Source organism: Ptychodera flava, assembly GCF_041260155.1.
Source record: "Ptychodera flava strain L36383 chromosome 23 unlocalized genomic scaffold, AS_Pfla_20210202 Scaffold_23__1_contigs__length_28996876_pilon, whole genome shotgun sequence".
Classification (NCBI taxonomy): Eukaryota; Metazoa; Hemichordata; class Enteropneusta; family Ptychoderidae; genus Ptychodera; species Ptychodera flava.
The window spans coordinates 16773005-16793364 of record NW_027248277.1 but is presented as its reverse complement, the minus strand read 5'-3'; the positions used below and the strand labels follow the sequence as shown (position 1 = coordinate 16793364).

Sequence of the window (20360 nt, the reverse complement as noted above, 5' to 3'; positions counted from 1 at the left end):
CACCGGAGAAATTTTGAGATCAACATGCAGAAGTGAAGAAAACGGAGGTAATTCATGGGTATGTCAGTTTACTGTCGAGTGGAGCTGGCTACCTTCTCATTATATACACTGTGTAGTAACTCTCGCCGTAGACTGAACCTGGGCAATGGTAACTCTCGCCGTAGACTGAACCTGGGCAATGGTGTCACTTGTATATTTTGGCATAGATTGTGAAACTGTATGAGGGTTTCCAGAGGGTTGTTCACATAAGCACATTACAATGTGTAAAATATGACTTTATTAATCATAATCATAATTTATTCATAATCATAATTATCACAACAATGGAGTTTCCAGACAGCATTTACACAAAGTAGACGGCATTGTGTGTAAAAAAGTTTTAATATTCTGTAACATTCATATTAATAATTTATTAATATTCATAATTATTTTTTATGATAATAATAGGAAAAATCATCACAAATTATGCCTACTGAACCTGTGGCATAACAATGGGGAGAGTCACTTTTCTCAGCATCATTTTCTTTCCAGTCCCTTACCGGCCAGCACATGTTGAATTCGTGAACACACATATCGCAGGTCAATACTTTATGCACAGACAAGGCGTCTATTAAATGTGTTTTAACAGTGAAGATGAATCAATAAAGTGAATTAGAGTGAAAATGCAGCTATTTCTAGCTTAACATGCCAATTGTGCATCGTGAACTTTGGCTCATGGCACGCGGTGCGTAGCACGTGGCACATGAATTAGGCTTACCCAAAACCCTGGGCAATAATTGTATATCTTGAATCAACACCACTATTGTGAAAATGACCTCTGACTTTTGTCACAATTAAGTATACAGGGGTATATGCAATATTACAATGGATCGCGTGATCAAAAGTGGGTCATCAAGAACTCCCTATCTTAGTGTATAGTGCTAACATTGGATTTCCATTAGTTCAGAACTCTGACCATTCACAGGTCACATGACACGTACCATCAACTGCATCTGTAACATCATCTTAAAGGGCACTATATTTGCTAACAGCTCATTACCTGTCTAAAGTTGGTTTACTAACACACCTATGCACAATGGCTGCTGCTTCTGAACGCAAAGTTTTGGAAGAAATTGGTGAAGATTTCCTGTGTTGTACCATCTGTCTGGAGCAGTTCAAGTCTCCTAAAATTCTACCATGTCTGCATACATTCTGTGAGCAGTGTTTAGTCACACTGGTTGAGAAGACTGGATCTCTAAACTGTCCAGAATGTCGACAGCATTATCAGCTTCCTGTTGGAGGAGTGCCAGCGATAAAAGGCAACTTCTTTATGAGCAATCTGATAGAAATATTCAAAAAACAACTGGAGTCTATGCAGGGAAGAGAGATCAAATGTGAAGCTTGTCAAGAAAATACAGCAACTCACAGATGTGTGGAGTGTAAATATTATCTTTGTAACATATGTCTAAAGGCACACAGAAATCTACCACTCACAAGGAAACATCAACTGATGACCATTGGAGAATATGAAACAGCAAAGTTAACCAGTCCTGTGACACTGCGAGCTGTAGAATACTGCAATATTCACGACCAAAATGAGGTTAAATTCTACTGTGAAACCTGTCAGGTACCTGTCTGTACAAACTGCACCATAGTCAAACACCGCATACCAGAACATGTACACAGAGACTTGAAAGATGCAGCAGATGAGTATCTTACAGAATTGAAAGCCATGGTTGACAAACTGAAAGTGAAAGAACAGGAAGCTGAAAAGAACAAAACCCTGGCCAAGCAGATACACACTGATCTTACAGAGCAGTGCAGCAGAGAAGAAAGGAAGGTGAGAATGAAAGCACAAGAAATCATCAAGAAAATAAAGAGAGAAGAGCAGAGACTGATAGATGAACTGAAAAACAATTACAAAATGAAAATTAAAAGAGCAGCTGCTGATATTGATGAGATGGAATTAAAACATGGTAACATTAAGAGTGCAGGCAATTACATAGAGACACTGATGCATCATGGGAATGCTGCTCAACTTCTCTCAACAAAGGGTGATGTTGGCACTCGTATCAAGCAACTGATTACCATGGAAACTACAGCAAAAGCTGAACAAGAAGAGGTAATCTTCACACCAAATGATGTTAAGTTCTGTGAGCATGGAATTCTGGGAATACTGAAATCTGATGTGTGTATATCAAAGTGTACAGTTGAAAACATTCCAAAACAACTCCTGAAAGGTGACTCTGCAGATCTACTGATCACAACCAGAGATTCCACAGGAAAGCAAGTCATCCCAAAACAACAAGTGAAAGCCAAGGTAAGAAAACCTGATGCATCATGGGAAGACATCAATGTTGTTGATAACAGAGATGGTACACACAGAGTTAGAGTGGCTGGACAATTGGATGGAAAATATCAAGTTACCATGACAATAGGAGATCAACCAATACCAGGCTGTCCTGTCATCATACCTGTCATCAAAGGATTGGTGAAGACCATTGGCAGTCAAGGAAGTGCTGAGGGACAGTACAACCATCCCAGAGTGTGGCCATAAACAAAGACAGAGACATTGTCGCTGCAGACAAAGCCAATAATAGGTTGCAGATTACCACCAGGGAGGGAAATTTTAAGAAAATGTTGAAATTCAAACAGTTTGAGAAGCCTTTCAGACCAACTGATATAGCTATATCAAGTGATAATACATACTACAGTTCAGATGACAACAATAAGCAAGTAGTTGTCAGTGATGAGAATGGACATGTCATCAGATACTTTGGACAAAATGAGTTGAAAGATCCAAGTGGTATTGGGATTAGTCCTGTAGATGGCAATGTCTATGTGACAGACTATGGTGGGAATTGTGTCAGGGTTTATACAAAACTTGGTAAATACCTTAGGTCATTTGGGTCAGGAGGTAAAGGTCAAGGGCAATTCAACTGTCCCTGGAGTGTAGTCATAGCGGGTAATGGAATGGTATTTGTTGCAGACTACAATAACAAGCGTATCCAGGTATTCAATGCACATGACCAGTATTTGTATTCCTTTGATTGTCAGAGCTGGGATGTAAGATGAGATACCCAAGGGGAATTGCAATTGAAAAGGATAAATATGTCTATGTTACTACTCATACAATAGTAGTCTACTGAAGTTTGAGAGTAGTGGTAAGTTTGTTTGTCGTATTGATAGTGATAGTGATGGGCTTAACTACTTCCCCACTGGTATAGCACTGACAGATGATGTGCCTTGCAGGGTGGTTGTTGCTGATTGGTCCAACCACTGCATCAAAGTGTTTGTACAGTGATGACATCACAATTAATTGTACAAAATTGTTTTTGCTGATTGATATTGGTCACAGCAGAGATTGATCAGTGGAATATTAAATGAACTGAATGAAGGTGATAAATGGATGAGGCTTTCAAAAATTTCATCATCATTGACAACAACAACGTGATGAAAATACACTGTAGAGGTAAGTTGAAAAATTGAACTTCTTCATAGTATAGGATTAAAGTTTTTTAGCCGTGGGGCAATTTTCAGAAAATGTAAAAAACAACAACAAACTACGCTCTTTTCATGGTTCAATGAAACTCCTTTATAAAAGATTTTGAGAATGAATTTAAATTATCCTCAATACAGTTTACTATTGCATCATGGGTATATACAAACACATTGAAAGACATCTTTGCTTTTCTTTTTCTAACAAGAACATGATAATTTTGTTTGATAAAAATATTTGCATTCATTCTATACTTTATTCAGTTGTTGGGACAAGTACAGCATTTTCAAGAGATGTGATCATAGTATGTAGAATCATAGACATGTCTATGGTAGAATGCTTTCTTTCTTCACTGTGAGAATTTTGGAAGAAGTTAATGATTTCTTTTTGTGTCAATGACTGTATTCAAGACATAAAACTGCATGTGTTTGGACATGGTACTTTGCTTCAGTGCAGGTATTTGTAGTGTACAGTTTTCTGTAAGTGGACATTTTGTTTTCTCTAATAATGCAAGTACCGGTATGTCTATGTTTTGTTATGATCAACATCACAAGCAAAATTTGTTAAATTTGACAGAGCACTTCATGTGATAATGGTAAAATTATAAAAATGTCTTAAATATGTAAATTACCATTAATTTTTAAATGAAACTTGGATACATCTTTCAAGTTTCAGTTCATTCATTCATTCATTTAGGTCAAAGTTCAACGCTGAACACACAGGGTTTAAACCTCAGTACAATTGATGTTTTCTTTGTATCATGCAACTCTTAAGGAAAATAATGATGATTATGTATACTCAACATTATAACTAGTAAAAATGTTGTGACAGAAAGCCAAGAAATAAACAGAACTATCTTACCCATCAGTTTGATCATAATCTTGTGAGGCTTTTGAAAATTCCATCATCATTTAACAACAACTTGATGAAAATACAATGTAGACATGTATGTCGGAATTTGAAAAAAAATTGAACTTTTATACTTTAGTATAGGATTAATGTGTTTTAGCCAAAGACAATTTAAAAAAAATCAAAACAATCAACTACGCCCTTTTCATTGTTCAATGAACTCCTTCACAAAAGATTTTGAAAATAAATTTCAATTTTCCTGAATTTAGTTTACTATTGCATCATGGGTAATACATGAACACATTGAAAGACATCTTTGCTGTTATTTCCTTTACAAAAAGCATGATAATTGTTTGACAGAAAACTTTTCATTCTATACTTTATTCAGTTGTCGATACACGTACAACTTTTAAAGAGATGTGATCATAGTCTGTTAAATAGTTTCTTTCTTTGTTTGAGAATTTTGAAAGAAAATCACAGTTTTTTTCATGTCAATGACTGTATTCAAGAACTTCAAATGTGAATTGAAAATGTTCCTGTTTTTCAGTGCCAGTATTTGTAGTATGCAGTTGTCTGTAAATTTATACTTTGGTTTCTCTGATAATGAGAATATGTCTCTATTTTGTTCAATTTTTGTCAAATTTACCGACACCCTTCATATGACAACCGCAAAATGGTTAAATTGTATTAAATATGTAAATTACCATTAATTCCATGTGAAACTCTGACACATCTTTTAGTTCATTCATTGAGGTCAAAGTTCAATATTGAACACACTGGGTTTAAATCTCAGTACAATTGATGTTTTCTTTGTATCATGCAACTCTCAATAAAATTTGGTGATAATTTATCCTCAACATAAGTGATTATAATTTTGTCACAGAAACACTAGAATGTAAAAAAAAAGCAAACAGGTATTATGTTAACTCAGTTTGATTGGAATCTGGTGATATGCCAAACACTTGACCTGTTCACCCCCAATTCCTTGTAAACAGGTCCACAATTACATTGATAACAATGGGTTTGGGCCAAACCATTGTGATGAAAGGGTTATAAGCTGAATTAACTGTGACATTTGATGTATCTTCCAGTATTTTATTTACTTTGTGAAAGTTTCTTAATTATTCTGCTCTAAAAATTATGCAAAAACTCTTGCGTTCAGCCTGACAACGCAACCTTTTTATGTATGTTCAATGTTATTTTTGACATTTTAATGTTAGTCAAGACTAGAATTCATTTGTCAACAATGACACTGCAATTGTACACAATAGGTTGAGTTAGGAAAATTTACATTTGATATTTCAACAAACTTCAGCCAAAAACTAAGAAAACAATTTGTTTGGTTTTTTTTAACAAAACTGAAGAATATTTGAAAACATTTCAACTGTTCTTCGTAGAGTTTTAACTTCAACTACCTATATGGAAGTTCCAAATCTATGATGAACTCTGTATGGAAATTTACCACCAAGACTTGTGTTCAACTTACTGACACAGCCTTTGTATGTATTTCCAATTTTATTTTTGAAATCTTAATTTTAGTCCAGACTAGAATTCATTTGTCAACAATAACTTACATTGTACATGATGAGTTGAGTTGAGAAGGCTTGTATTTGATATTTCAAGAAACTTTCAGCCAAAAATCAATGTCTTTTGGAAAAAATAATAAAAGACATTATGAAAACATTCAAACAGTTCTCCCTTGAGTCTTTTACTTCAACTGGCTTGATGGAAGTTCTAAATCAACAATGATCTTGAAACAGTTGTTGAAGACTGACTCTATGTTCTACCTGCCATAACCAGTCACCAGAGGGCGCTATGCAATACGATGAAACCAATCATCTGACACTGGATTTCCAAAATACACATTGTATTCATAAATGTAAATTGTGTATTCTTCAAATATGCAAATCACCATTCTCATAATTAATTATCAATGAAGAATTTTCATCGGCCTGAGTAATGTCCCATAGACTGTATATGGAAATTTACCACTCAGACATAGTTGGTACAAGGGTTTAGTGCCCTCCAAGGGAAGGGAAAACAATTTGTATGAGACAAATTGAAGAAAACATTTTGTTTGAGTCAGATATAGATTTGTGTGGCACAAGGTACAACATGGAGCTTCACAACATGAATTGGTGAGGGGGTTGCAGCGCTTGAAAATTTTGTCCTTTCTAAAAATGGTGGAGTTGATTTTGATGACCTTTGGATGTAAAATTTTACAATGGCATGATTTTTTTTACAGCTCCTTTTGATGTAAATTTAGTGTTCTCTTCAAGAATTCTCATCTCCAAGTATAGACCAGCCTCTGCCTAATAACTGTGTGGTGTGATTCATACTACATGGTCAAGAAGACTATAGTACAGACAAATATCTGATGTAGTGTACAATGGCAGCTCAGAACGATAATAAATCCACATTTATATACAATGACTTCATTATTCACCTGACAGACCATAATACTTGTTGTAGATATGGCACAATCTATCATTGCATGCCTTTCTTGACATATTCTTGTACAAACTTGTTGTGAACACAAACAAAACAACAATGGCAACACTAGACTTATCAATCAAACAGCAAGATAAGCTGGCTGTTGGTTCTGACATTTTATTTTACGTGCCGCATTCATTATTTTTATCAGAAACTTATTGAAAACATGTTATCAGTGTAGATTATGAATTCACTGAGCATCTTTTTCCATTTGCAGATTTTTACAGCATCATCATTGACAGGTCAAATTTATTATAATTCAAATTGGCAGGCAGGATGATATTTTCAGAAAGTATTTCAGATGGGCAAGTACTATTACTTATTACTTTCAAGCAATAGTTGGAGATATGCAAGTATTTTTAGAAGTGAAATGTGTGATGTAAATTAGTAATTGGATAAGGTTATGTTTTCAGTACCTCCTTATATGGACTCCAGAGCGACTGCGTGGTGATTTATATTGAAACATTCACCGTAATCACGGCTGTGAAAAAATTATGAAAACTTCTTCTCTTCAGTCCAATACAATATTCATATATTAAAGTCTGGCATTTTATATAGTCAAGGCATATTTTGAGTCGGTCATTTTGGTTGATATGGAATACTGTATAAAGGTCAGCTACGGTTCTGAACAAACATTAACAGACGTCATATAAAAACACTGGGCAATAAATACATATCTTGAATCAACACCACTGTTGTGAAAATGACCTCTCACCTTTTTATATGTAAGTATACGGTACAGGGGTATTATAATATTATAATGAATGGATCACGTGATCAAGAAGTGAGTTATAAAAAACTCCCTATGTTAGTGTACAGTACTCACATTGGATTTCTATAAGTTCACTACTCTAACAATTCACAGGTAACATGACACCATAATCTGCTTTGCAACATCATCTTAAAAGGTACTACCGGTACATCTGTTAACAGCTCTGTACCTGTCTCAGGTTGGTTTACTAACACACCTATGCACAATGGCTGCTGCATCTGAACGCAAAGTTTTGGAAGAAATCAGTGAAGATTTCCTGTGTTGTACCATCTGTCTGGAGCAGTTCAAGTCTCCTAAAATTCTACCATGTCTGCATACATTCTGTGAGCAGTGTTTAGTCACACTGGTTGAGAAGACTGGATCTCTACACTGTCCAGAATGTCGACAGCAATATCAGCTTCCTGTTGGAGGAGTGCCAGCGATAAAAGGCAACTTCTTTATGAGCAATATGGTTGAGATATTCAAGCAACGACTGGAGTCTATGCAGGGAACTGAGATCAAATGTGAAGCTTGTGAAGAAAATACAGCCACTCACAGGTGTGTAGAGTGCAAATATTATCTTTGTGACATTTGTGTCAAGGCACATAAAAAACTACCAGCCACACAGACACATCAACTGATGACCATTGAAGAATATGAAACAGCAATGTCAACCAGTCCTGCGACACTAAAAACAGTGGAATATTGCAATGTCCATCCTGAGGATAAAATTGAATTCTACTGTGAAACCTGTCAGGTACCTGTCTGTATAAACTGCACCATAGTCAAACACCGCATACCAGAACATGTACACAGAGACTTGAAAGATGCAGCAGATGAGTATCTTACAGAATTGAAAGCCATGGTTGACAAACTGAAAGTGAAAGAACAGGAAGCTGAAAAGAACAAAACCCTGGCCAAGCAGATACACACTGATCTTACAGAGCAGTGCAGCAGAGAAGAAAGGAAGGTGAGAATGAAAGCAGAAGAAATCATCAAGAAAATAAAGAGAGAAGAGCAGACACTGATAGATGAACTGAAAAACAATTACAAAATGAAAATTAAAAGAGCAGCTGTTGATATCGATGAGATTGAATTAAAACAAGGTAATATTCACAGTGCATGCAATTACATAGAGACACTGATGCATCATGGGAATGCTGCTCAACTTCTCTCCACAAAATGTGATGTTGGCATTCATATAAAGCTACTGATTGACATGAAAACTACAGCAAAAGCTAAACATGACAACTTCATATTTACACCAAATTATGAATTCTCTGAGCATGGAACTCTGGGAATTCTTGAATCTCAATATGACATTGAAATCTCAAAGTGTACAGTTGATAACATTCCACTCAAACTCCTGAAAGGTGACTCTGCAGACCTACTGATCACAACCAGAGATTCCACAGGAAAACAAGTCATCCCAAAACAACAAGTTAAAGCCAAGGTAAGAAAACCTGATGCATCATGGGAAGACATCAATGTAGCCGATAACAGAGATGGTACACACAGAGTTACAGTGGATGGACAATTGGATGGAAAATATCAAGTTACCATGACAATAGGAGATCAACCAATACCACGCTGTCCTGTCATCATATATGTCATTAAAGGATTGGTGAAGACCTTTGGCCGTCGAGACATTGGGGTGAAACAGTTGAACAGTCCCTATGGTGTGGCCATAAACAAAGACAGAGACATTGTCACTGCTGATACAGACAATAATAGGTTGCAGATAAATACTAGAGAGGGAACATATAAGAAACGTTTTGATTTTCAAGAGTTTAAGAAGCCTTTCAGACCAGTTGATATAGCTATATCAAGTGATAATACGTACTATAGTTTAGATGACAACAATAGGCAAGTAGTTGTCAGTGATGAGAATGAACATGTCATCAGATGCTTTGGATATTACGAGTTGAAAGATCCATGTGGTATTGGGATTAGTCCTGTAGATGGCAATGTCTATGTGACAGACAGTGGTAGGTATTGCAATTGCGTCAGGGTTTATACACAACATGGCAAATACCTTAGGTCATTTGGCTCAAAAGGTAAAGGTCAAGGGAAATTTCTTTGTCCCTGGGGTGTAGTCATAGCAACTACTGGAATGGTATTTGTAGCAGACACAGACAACCAGCGTATCCAGGTATTCAATGCACATGACCAGTATTTGTATTCCTTTGATTGTCAGAGTGGGGATGGTCAGATAAGATGCCCCACGGGAATAGCAATTGAAAATGATAAATATGTCTATGTTACTGCTGTTAACCCTGAAGGTATACTGAAGTTTGAGAGTAGTGGTAAGTTTGTTTGTCGTATTGATGGTAATGATAGGGATTGGTTGTACTACCCCACTGGTATAGCACTGACAGATGATGTACCTTGCAGGGTGGTTGTAGCTGATACAAACAAACACTGCATCAAAGTGTATGTACAGTGATAACGTCACTGTGACAGTTGATTGTACCAAATTGTTTTGTTGATTGACCCTGTTCATCACAACAGAGATGGATAATAAAGTAGAATATTGTCATAAAATCAGTTGAATGAAGGTGATAAATGTAGGGTATTCAGTGCTTTATTTTATAAGAGGCAGTTCTTCTTTTGAGTGACTTTGTGGAGACAGCATACTATTTGGAGTAAAACGCCATTTGTTTGATCAAAATTGACCAATCCTTTCAAAAATTATGATATTTTGACCATTGCAGAAATTTACTATAACGTTGGACCTGTTCTCTCTAAGGTCTCCTTGTGTATGCAATATTATAGATGGTACCATCCTCCATAGAGATACATGTGTAGTGTTTTTAGAACCAAGATGACATGTACTTCATCATAGACAGGTTTATGCAAGATGCATGTATATTTAATGTCCTGTTGCATACAAAATTTATTCGTAATGGAATTCATCAGTCTTTCAATCAATCAACCAATCAATCAATCAATCCACCAATCAACCAATCAATCGATCAATCAATCAATCAATCAATCAATGTATTAGTCCATCAATCACCAATTTATTAAACATTTAATTATGAACAACAAAATTATCATTTTCTAATTGTTGTGATGTAGCAGTTCATAAGCAAGTTTATCATTAACGGAATAGTTTATACAGCTCTGCAAAGACATTGACTAATATGCAAATAATTACATATTTATGCAAATCAACAGGGTCAAAGTTCATCAATTAAAAAAATTACAGCATAGTTAATATCTTTCAACAAAAGTAACAGAGATAACAGTTGATAGATGTTTCTAGTTGCTGCAATGCGTACAAATCACATGATAATCTCCACATTGATGCAAATTAGGTATTATTCAATTTCTCACCGTTTTGATGATTTTTACAATTGTTATTGTTTAAAAATGTATGTGTTCAAAAATATTTATTGTGTCAGAGGTCAATGGCATGGTAGAGGTCAGTATAAAATCTTGTTGAAATAAAGTTTCGAGAAAATGTGAAAAATTGTTACAGGCCATGAACAAACCTGAATTTTTGAAATTGAGACCGACTGTATAACTTTAAATAAAATGTGTGTGATGGGTAATACAAAAACAAAAACAAAACTACATCAGAGGTGTTACTGTACTAAACCTCAACACTCTATTACAAGATGACTCTTTTATTTGAGCAACATGATTGGATGTTATCATTTTGTTAAGTAGCATGACCTCTAGACTACCCTCTTCTTATAGAATTCACTTAATTTCTTCAAGTCATGTAAGAGATTGAATTCATGCGTATCGTCTGGTGTTTCATAATATTTTACATTGTACCATATATTGTGCCAATGGAATTAATATGAATAATGCTTATCACCTTTGCCTCATACCACTGAGGAATATGATCCTCATCAAAACACTGCTGCAATACTGATTTCCAATGAGTTTTCTAGAATCATCAATATACACTGGTAAAAGTTCCTTTTGTTGATTGATTAACGCAAAGAAACGACAGGAAGACAAAGGTTTGGCTGAAATTCAGGGGCGATGGCACATCCCAGCATTGTCACCACCTTTCCCCCTGAAGTCACTCGCAGATTTTAATAACATAAGGGGAAGGCAGCATGTTATCAGGGGATGCAGGTACTGCCACAGCGTGGGAGTCAAGGTATCTCAGTGGCCTGGATGGCGGTATGTGGTCCCTCACAGGGTCCAACCGCACATCAGGCAACGAGCTAACGGGCACCCACTTGGGCCCATGACAAAAATCCCATGGCACTTTATTGAGTTTTAGCTATCCAATTATGCAAAAACAAAAAATGTTACAGTTCTCTATATTTGTGAGCTGCTACCCTCCAGCGATGTTGCATTTTTGTTTGCCTTTTTTGTGGTGGAGGGTGGGTGGAAGTTTTACGATGTGAACTTGGTCATAGTAGGCGCTACAATGGCCGGAACGTGGCAAAGAGCTGCAGATATGCGAATGTTTGATGACTCATAGGATATGATACAAATAGATAGATAGAAATGAATGAGGGAAAGGATCAGGCATGGATTGTGTTATGTGTAGGGTAGATATAACAAGTGATAAGGCGAATCAATGTGTTGCAGTCTGCATGCGTCAGTGGTCTTGGCTCTACAATATGGGACAAGTTGTGCTTCACTAGTTTTAGCCAACTTGACTTGATAATGAAAATGAACTTGGCAGATAAAGGCTATAAATCTGTAACATCAGAACCAGTAAAATTTTGTGACAGAAACAGAATGACAAACAAAGCAGTAGGTTAACTCTAGTTGATCTCAATTAATTACTGAACACTTCACCTGTCACCCCTGATTTGCTGAGAAGAGGTCCACAATCATGATTGATAACAATGGATTTGGCCAAACCATTGTGTTAAAAGGGTTAAAGCTACATGAACTGTGACATTGATGTATCCTCTGCAGTTTTGTTTTCATCACATTATACTTGTAATTTTTCTACAACTAAAATGTCGGAATGTCCAATGATATTGTTGAAAACTAAATGTAAGTCCAGACTGGAAATTATTTGTGAACATTTAACGATTCACAGTGTACACAGTGGTTGAGATGATTAAGTTTATACATGTACTTGATAATTTACAGAGACAAATTTAATCTTTTGTCATGAATTTTGTTTTATAAAAAAAAAGTTGTTTGTGTTTTGATTTCTTGAAACATGGTGAAATATTAGTCAACTGTGCAAAACCTAAACTCTGCTTACGGCAAGACATGACTAAACATTCTGTCAAGCATTTTATGATCTGTATCAAAAAACAAAATGTTCAAAACTTCAAGTGTACAATTCTCACCATGCAGGGCTGAACTACACTATTACAAAAGTTTGGTTCCTATGTAAGCTGTTATAATGAAGTCTTGATTTGCAGTGCCAAGATAAGGATGGCAGCTTGCCCTTATATTGCAGCACTGTTTATTTGTGATAGCAAAGCAAGTTGGAATAGGAAAAATCCATTTTGCCATGATATCATAAACAAAATAATCTGTTTGCATTCAGAAAAGGGGCCATTTTTGACACTTTGCATTTACAACATTTTGTACACTCAGTGACTTACATGTCTTCCACATATTGTTGATTATCAGAAACAGGTCAAAAAGATCAACTTTGTCCCTCTAACAAACTTTGGGCCCAAAATAAGAAAGATATCTAGCTTTGTTGAACAAAAATTATAAAAAATGTTATAAAAACATTCTTAAACTGTTCTCCCTTGAGTTTTTAACTTCAATTCCCTGTATGCAAGTTCCAAATCAACAATGATCTTGAAACAGGTATGGAAGGCCTACCTGCCATCACCAGTCACCAGAGGGCGCTATGCAATACAAGGAAACCTAACATCTGACACTGGATTTCAAAAATACATGTATTCATATATAAACTGTATGTTGTTTTAGTATGCAAATCAACATGTAATGTGTCATTATCAATGAAGAATTTTCATTGGCTTTAGTTATGTACTATAGACGCTGTATGGAAATTTACCACCCAGACACAGTTGGTACTTAGGGTTAGAGCCCTCCAATGGAAGGCAAAACAATTTTTATGAGACAAATTGAAGAAAACTATATTTTGTTTAAGTCACAGTCTTGTGTGGCAAAAAGCACAAATTGGTATTTTGTTAAACCTTTGTGCAGAGATCCGACGACTGGCTCCCTTTAATTATGCCGAGTGTGTTGTGCTTTGTTTTTCTTTGAAAAAATTGTGAATTACCAATTTGACAGGGCTTCTAATGTTAATGTTCACAATATTGATGCACTCAATATTGATGCACACAATTTGGAAACACTTTACTGTAGTAAAGATACAGTAATTTTAAGGCATGACACTATACACACCAAGTTACCTTTTACAACCCATGTTATTTCCAGTATTATCAATGCTTGAAGACAACTTGGCATGTTGAAAAGATCTGGGAGAGGGTTGTCGGTGGATGCCCTCGTGCTCATGGTTTACAAAACTTTTGTGATCAACTAGAATATGCCTCAGACGTTTGAAACAGCATTGAAAGAGTGTATTCAGACAAGCTGGAAGCTGTTCAGTGTACCAAGCTATAATCTGACATGCGCTCACGTGTCTGACGAAAATTTGCAATTTGGTAAGATAGAAAATGTTGTGATATTGTGGAAAAAAGTTTGCTAATCACTGCTGCAAAAATAAATGCGAGAATTTCTTTGTATCAGCTCCGTACCAGTCAAATTATTGAATGTGTAAGACATTGCTGGGTCAAGGCACTTTATTGAGTGACCGGTGAATTTGGTTAACAGGGAATACTGTGTACAAAGTTCAGCGCAAGGGTTCTGTACAAAAATTCAAGGGTTGTCTTGTAATAGCCATAAGCAATATATGCATATTGTTCTTGTATAATTAATCTCTGCTGACCTTAGACTCATGTACTAAAGTACATGTATTCAATGTAACAGATAGCGTGATCAAGAGGTAGGACATCCAAAACTCCTTATGTTGGTGTATATAGTGTTCATATAGGATTGCCATCAGTTCACAACTCTAACCATTCACAGGTCACATGACACCATAAAGTGCATCTGCAATATCATGTTAAGGGGCACAGTCTGTTAACGACTCAGTGCCTGTCTCAGGTTGGTTTACTGACACACCTATCAACAATGGCTGCTGCTTCTGAACGCAAAGTTTTGGAAGAAATTGGTGAAGATTTCCTGTGTTGTACCATCTGTCTGGAGCAGTTCAAGTCTCCTAAAATTCTACCATGTCTGCATACATTCTGTGAGCAGTGTTTAGTCACACTGGTTGAGAAGACTGGATCTCTAAATTGTCCCGAATGTCGACAGCAATATCAGCTTCCTGTTGGAGGAGTGCCAGCGATAAAAGGCAACTTCTTCATGAGCAATCTGATTGAGATATTCAAGCAACGACTGGAGTCTATACAGAGTGAGATCAAATGTGAAGCTTGTAAAGAAAATACAGGAACACACAAATGTGTGGAATGTAAACATTATCTTTGTAAGAACTGTGTAAGGGCACATAAAAAATTACCAGTCACACAGACACATCAACTAATGACAATTGGAGAATACAAAACAGCAATGTCAACCAGTCCTGTTACACTACAAGCAGTGGAATATTGCAGTTTCCATAGAAAGAATGAAATTGAATTCTACTGTGAAACCTGTCAGGTACCTGTCTGTTCAAACTGCACCATAGTCAAACACCGCATACCAGAACATGTACACAGAGACTTGAAAGATGCAGCAGATGAGTATCTTACAGAATTGAAAGCCATGGTTGACAAACTGAAAGTGAAAGAACAGGAAGCTGAAAAGAACAAAACCCTGGCCAAGCAGATACACACTGATCTTACAGAGCAGTGCAGCAGAGAAGAAAGGAAGGTGAGAATGAAAGCAGAAGAAATCATCAAGAAAATAAAGAGAGAAGAGCAGAGACTGATAGATGAACTGAAAAACAATTACAAAATGAAAATTAAAAGAGCAGCTGCTGATATTGATGAGATGGAATTAAAACATGGTAACATTAAGAGTGCAGGCAATTACATAGAGACACTGATGCATCATGGGAATGCTGCTCAACTCCTCTCCACGAAGGGTGATGTTGGAAGTCGTATCAAGCAACTGATTACCATGGAAACCATAGCAAAAGCTGAACAGAGTGACTTTATATTCACACCACATATAAAATTCTGTGAGCATGGCATTCTTGGAATTGTTAAATCTGATGTGTGTATGTCAAAGTGTACAGTTGAAAACATTCCAAAACGACTCCTCAAAGGTGACTCTGCAGACCTACTGATCACAACCAGAGATTCCAAAGGAAAACAAGTCATCCCAAAACAACAACTGAAAGCCAAGGTAAGAAAACCTGATGCATCATGGGAAGACATCAATGTAGCCGATAACAGAGATGGTACACACAGAGTTACAGTGGCTGGACAGTTGGATGGAAATATCATGTTACCATGACAGTAGGAGATCAACCGATACCAGGCTGTCCTGTCATCATACCTGTCATCAAAGGATTGGTGAAGACCATTGGCAGTCAAGGAAGTGCTGAGGGACAGTACAACAATCCCAGGAGTGTGGCCATAAACAAAGACAGAGACATTGTCACTGCAGATACAGAAAATAATAGGTTGCAGATAACCTCAAGAGAGGGAACATTTAAGAAATTTTGAAATTCAACAGTTCAAATGGTTTTTCACACCACGTGATATAGCTATATCAAGTGATAATACATACTATAGTTTAGATGGCTGCAATGAGCAAGTAGTTGTCAGTGATGAGAATGGACATGTCATCAGATACTTTGGACAAAAAGAATTGCAAGATCCAAGGGGTATTGGAATTAGTCCTGTAGATGGCAATGTCTATGTGACAGACTATGATGAGCATTGTGTCAGGGTTTATACACAACATGGCAAATACCTTAGGTCATTTGGGTCAGAAGGTAAAGGTAAAGGGAAATTCCATTGGCCATGGGGTGTAGTAATTTCAAGTACTGGAATGGTATTTGTAGCAGACTACGATAATCAGCGTATCCAGGTATTCAATGCACATGACCAGTATTTGTATTCCTTTGATTGTCAGAGTGGGGATGGTAAGATCAGATACCCAATGGGAATAGCAATTGAAAATGATAAATATGTCTATGTTACTGCTTATGATTATGGCTTCATAAGCACTTATTATATGGTACTGAAGTTTGAGAGTAGTGGTAAGTTTGTTTGTCGTATTGATAGTGATAATGATAGGCTGAACTGCCCCACTGGTATAGCACTGACAGATGATGTACCTTGCCGGGTGGTTGTAGCTGATACTGACAATCACTGCATCAAAGTGTTTGTACAGTAATAAGATCACAATAAATTGTATCAAAGTGTGTTTTGTTGGTTACAGCGTGATGGATAAGTGAAACATCAAATCAGCTGAATTAAGGCGATACATGGATGAGTTATTTCAATGTTTCACAATTTGCTGACAACGCAATCAAAATACACAGCTGTAGATATTGCAGCAAGTTTTAAAGAATTGCTCCTCCTTATATCAGAATTTGATAGAGGTGTTTGCTGTAGACAGTTTCAGAACATGTAAAAATAATAAAACTAGTCTTTTTTCATATTTCAATGAAATTCCTTTACAAAGACTTTGAATATTAGTTTCAACTCGTTCTCAATTTAGTTTACCATTGCATCATGGGTAAAGCATGAACACCCTTGACAGACATCTTTGCATTTATTGCATTTATAAAAACACCATAACTTCAATTGTTTGACAAAATTGTTCATTCTATAGTACAAGTATAACATTTTCAAGAGACGTGATCATGTCAGAAGAATGCTTGCTTTGCCACAGCAAACTTTGAAAATTTCTATGTACCATTATAATTTATACATTACAAGTGATTTTTTGTCAATGACAGTGTTTCAACATAAAAAGTGTAATTGAAAATGCTCCTGTGTTTCAGTGCCTCTATTTGTAGTGTGCATAGCTGTCTGTAAGTTTACATTTTGTTTTCTCTGACAATGCTGATATTTCTACGTCTTGTTATCATCAACATCACAAGAAAAATTCACTTGCCAAAGCACTTCATGAGATAACAGCAAAATTTTAAACATGTATTAAATATGTAAATTACAATTCATTTGACATAAAACTTGGATACGTCTTTCAGTTCATTCATTCATTTAGGTCAAAGTTCAACATTACACACACTATTAAACCTTTAGAACAATTGTTGTTTTCTTTGTATTATGCAACTCTCAATAAAAATAATGTGAGGTTATTACGAAATACTGCAAGGGACGCATGAGGACATTGATGCAGTGCATTTGCATTGGGCAATGCGTGAAACCAATGTCCAAGTGCATCTTTTGCGATATTTACTGTGACAACCTTATTATTATACATCTTTCATTCATGAGAGGGTACCGCATAAAATAGGACTGAGTATTGACCGTTTTTGTGCAATGTCAACAATTTTTCTTATAGTTTATTGCACAACTAGAATGGAAATATGTTATCTTGGATGTCTACGCACTTCTGGATAGCGTATGCACAACACGTACAAAGCATAAGACATAGTCTGGCACTCGTCCAATGGGTCCCTTAAGTTGAAACAATGCATCAATGAATGCATAGATACAGCTGCAGGGTGAGGTGCCCGGAAACTGTGAATGTCATGGAACAGGTGTTAGGTATGACTTTTTTAACATATGCAAATTTTATTGTTCTCGATGTCAGATTTATAGTAATGGTGATTATGAATCCTAAACATAATATCTACCAATCTTTGTGACAGAAACAGAATGCACAAAAAGCAAACAGGTACTATGTTAACTCAGTTTGATTGGAATCTGGTGATAGACCAAACACTGGACCTGTTCACCCCAATTCCTCGTAAACAGGTCCACAATTACCTTGATAACAATGGGTTTGGGCAAAACCATTGTGATGAAAGGGTTAAAAGTTAAATTTTCTGTGAGATTTGATGTATTTTTTTGTTTTCAAGTGTTTGTAATTTAAAGTTGTTTCCTATTCTACTCCAAAAATTATAAGAAAACCCTTGTGTTCAGCTTGTAAACACAGCCTTTGCATATATATCCCATGTTGTTTTTCGGCATCTTCCTTTTAGTTCAGACCAGAATTCATTTGTAAACAATGACATCGAAGTCGTACAGAATAGGTTGAGTTGAGAAGGCTTGTATTTGATATTTCAACAAACTTTCAGCCAAAGAATAAGAAAATCAATCTGTGTTTTGAACAAAAATAAAAATATAATGAAAACTTTCAAACTGTTCTCCTTTAAATCTTTTACTTCAACTCCCTGTATGCAAGTTCCAAATCAACAGTGACCACAAAACTGGTATGGATGACCAACTCTATGTTCTACCAGCCATCATCTAGAGGGCGCTATGTACTACCAGGAAACAGGGGCACATTCGATTTGCACGATAATGATTATGATATATGTGACACCAATTTCAAAATCGAGGTTGTAAACAAAACTGGCTATCACGATCATGTTTTCAGTTGACATGGCTGCCCTCGGTGTTGACACATTTCTGCAGAGCTGCAGCATCTCGCCTGCCAACCGTACTACTACTGTTCAAGTTTATCAGTAAACATTTCCATCAAATCTTTGTTACTGCGGAATAGTTTATTGTACCCACTACATTCACTCCTATATACTCGGTAGTGTGCCTGTAGCCTACAAATGTTCTGAACAAATAAACAAATATATTTTTTTCAAATTTTGTTGTAAATCAAGGTATTTTATTTTAATATAACAGAAGCGATTAAACCGCATCTGAGTGCGCCACTAAATTCACTTAAAAATATTGCTTTAAATTTTACTCTCTGAAACTTTAAAATTACCACTATTTCTGCTTTCAGCACCGACAGCTGTGTTGTCCTCCATCTTATAATCATACCAATCACACCCTGGGGCATGATTGCTGTGATTGTCAATCATGATTGTTATTGGGCGTATTCGAACGCACGATCACGATCATGATTGGCCAATCACAATCATGATCGTATCAATCAAACGCGCCCCTGGTCAGTTCACTTGATCACTTATAGACTGTTGGTCTCTGTAACATCTGACAAACAATTTCCAAAATACATGTATTCACTTATGCTCTGCAAAGTGTACTAAAGAGTTGTTTAACCCGTTCACCCCCAATTCGCTGTAAACAGGTCCACACTCACCATTGATAACAATGCATGGATTGGGCCAAACCATAGTGGTGAAAGGGTTAATATGAGAACAATTTCATTGGCCTGAAATACGTACTACATACCTTGGGAATGTGGTCATTTACAGTGATGAATTGAACCTGCATACAGATCTCGAGGTACAAGGTAAAATAGGGTACCACATGGAATCTCTGTCTAAATATGTAAATTCTTCTTCAATGACAACAACGCATGTCATACAGGTACAAGCTGTGTTGACAAGCCCAGTAGTGTATTTCAATAATATCAGATAGGCTACACCTGGAAATTGTTCGCCAACATTTTTCCACTGTCAAGTTGCCAGGGCTAAGGTTAAGGTAGAGGTTACAGTCCTAGAATGTCATTAGCTATCCCTGTATGAGAATGTCATCCCTGGGACATTTACAACTTTGTCATAGTAGGGGCTAAGGTTAAATATATGCTGGGAGTAATAGAATCTGGTGGGTACATATCTGAGGAGTAAGTGTTCTAGAATAGGTAAAAACTGGAATTTGAATGGACCACAGGGCAAACAAAACCACATGCACAACTGTGCTCAGAAAAGTGTACCTTTCCATCCATGCACATTTGTACTCA

General features: G+C 36.4%; 2 protein-coding genes across 9 annotated transcripts in view; one reads left to right on the top strand and one right to left on the bottom strand.

Moving 5' to 3' along the window:
* LOC139123508 (myosin-4-like) overlaps positions 1-20360 on the bottom strand; it is a 275832-nt gene that overhangs the window by 215398 nt on the left and 40074 nt on the right. The window lies entirely within an intron of this gene.
* LOC139123500 (tripartite motif-containing protein 2-like) overlaps positions 1044-20360 on the top strand; it is a 39583-nt gene continuing 20266 nt past the window's right edge. The window contains exon 1 of one of the 2 annotated variants that reach the window (XM_070689657.1): positions 1044-2991. In XM_070689657.1, coding sequence (XP_070545758.1) covers positions 1076-2536 — 1461 coding nt within the window. In that variant the 5' untranslated portion in view covers positions 1044-1075 and the 3' untranslated portion in view covers positions 2537-2991. Of the gene's footprint in view, positions 2992-14650; positions 16590-20360 lie in introns of those variants that run through there. The other variant, XM_070689658.1, reaches the window with a different exon arrangement.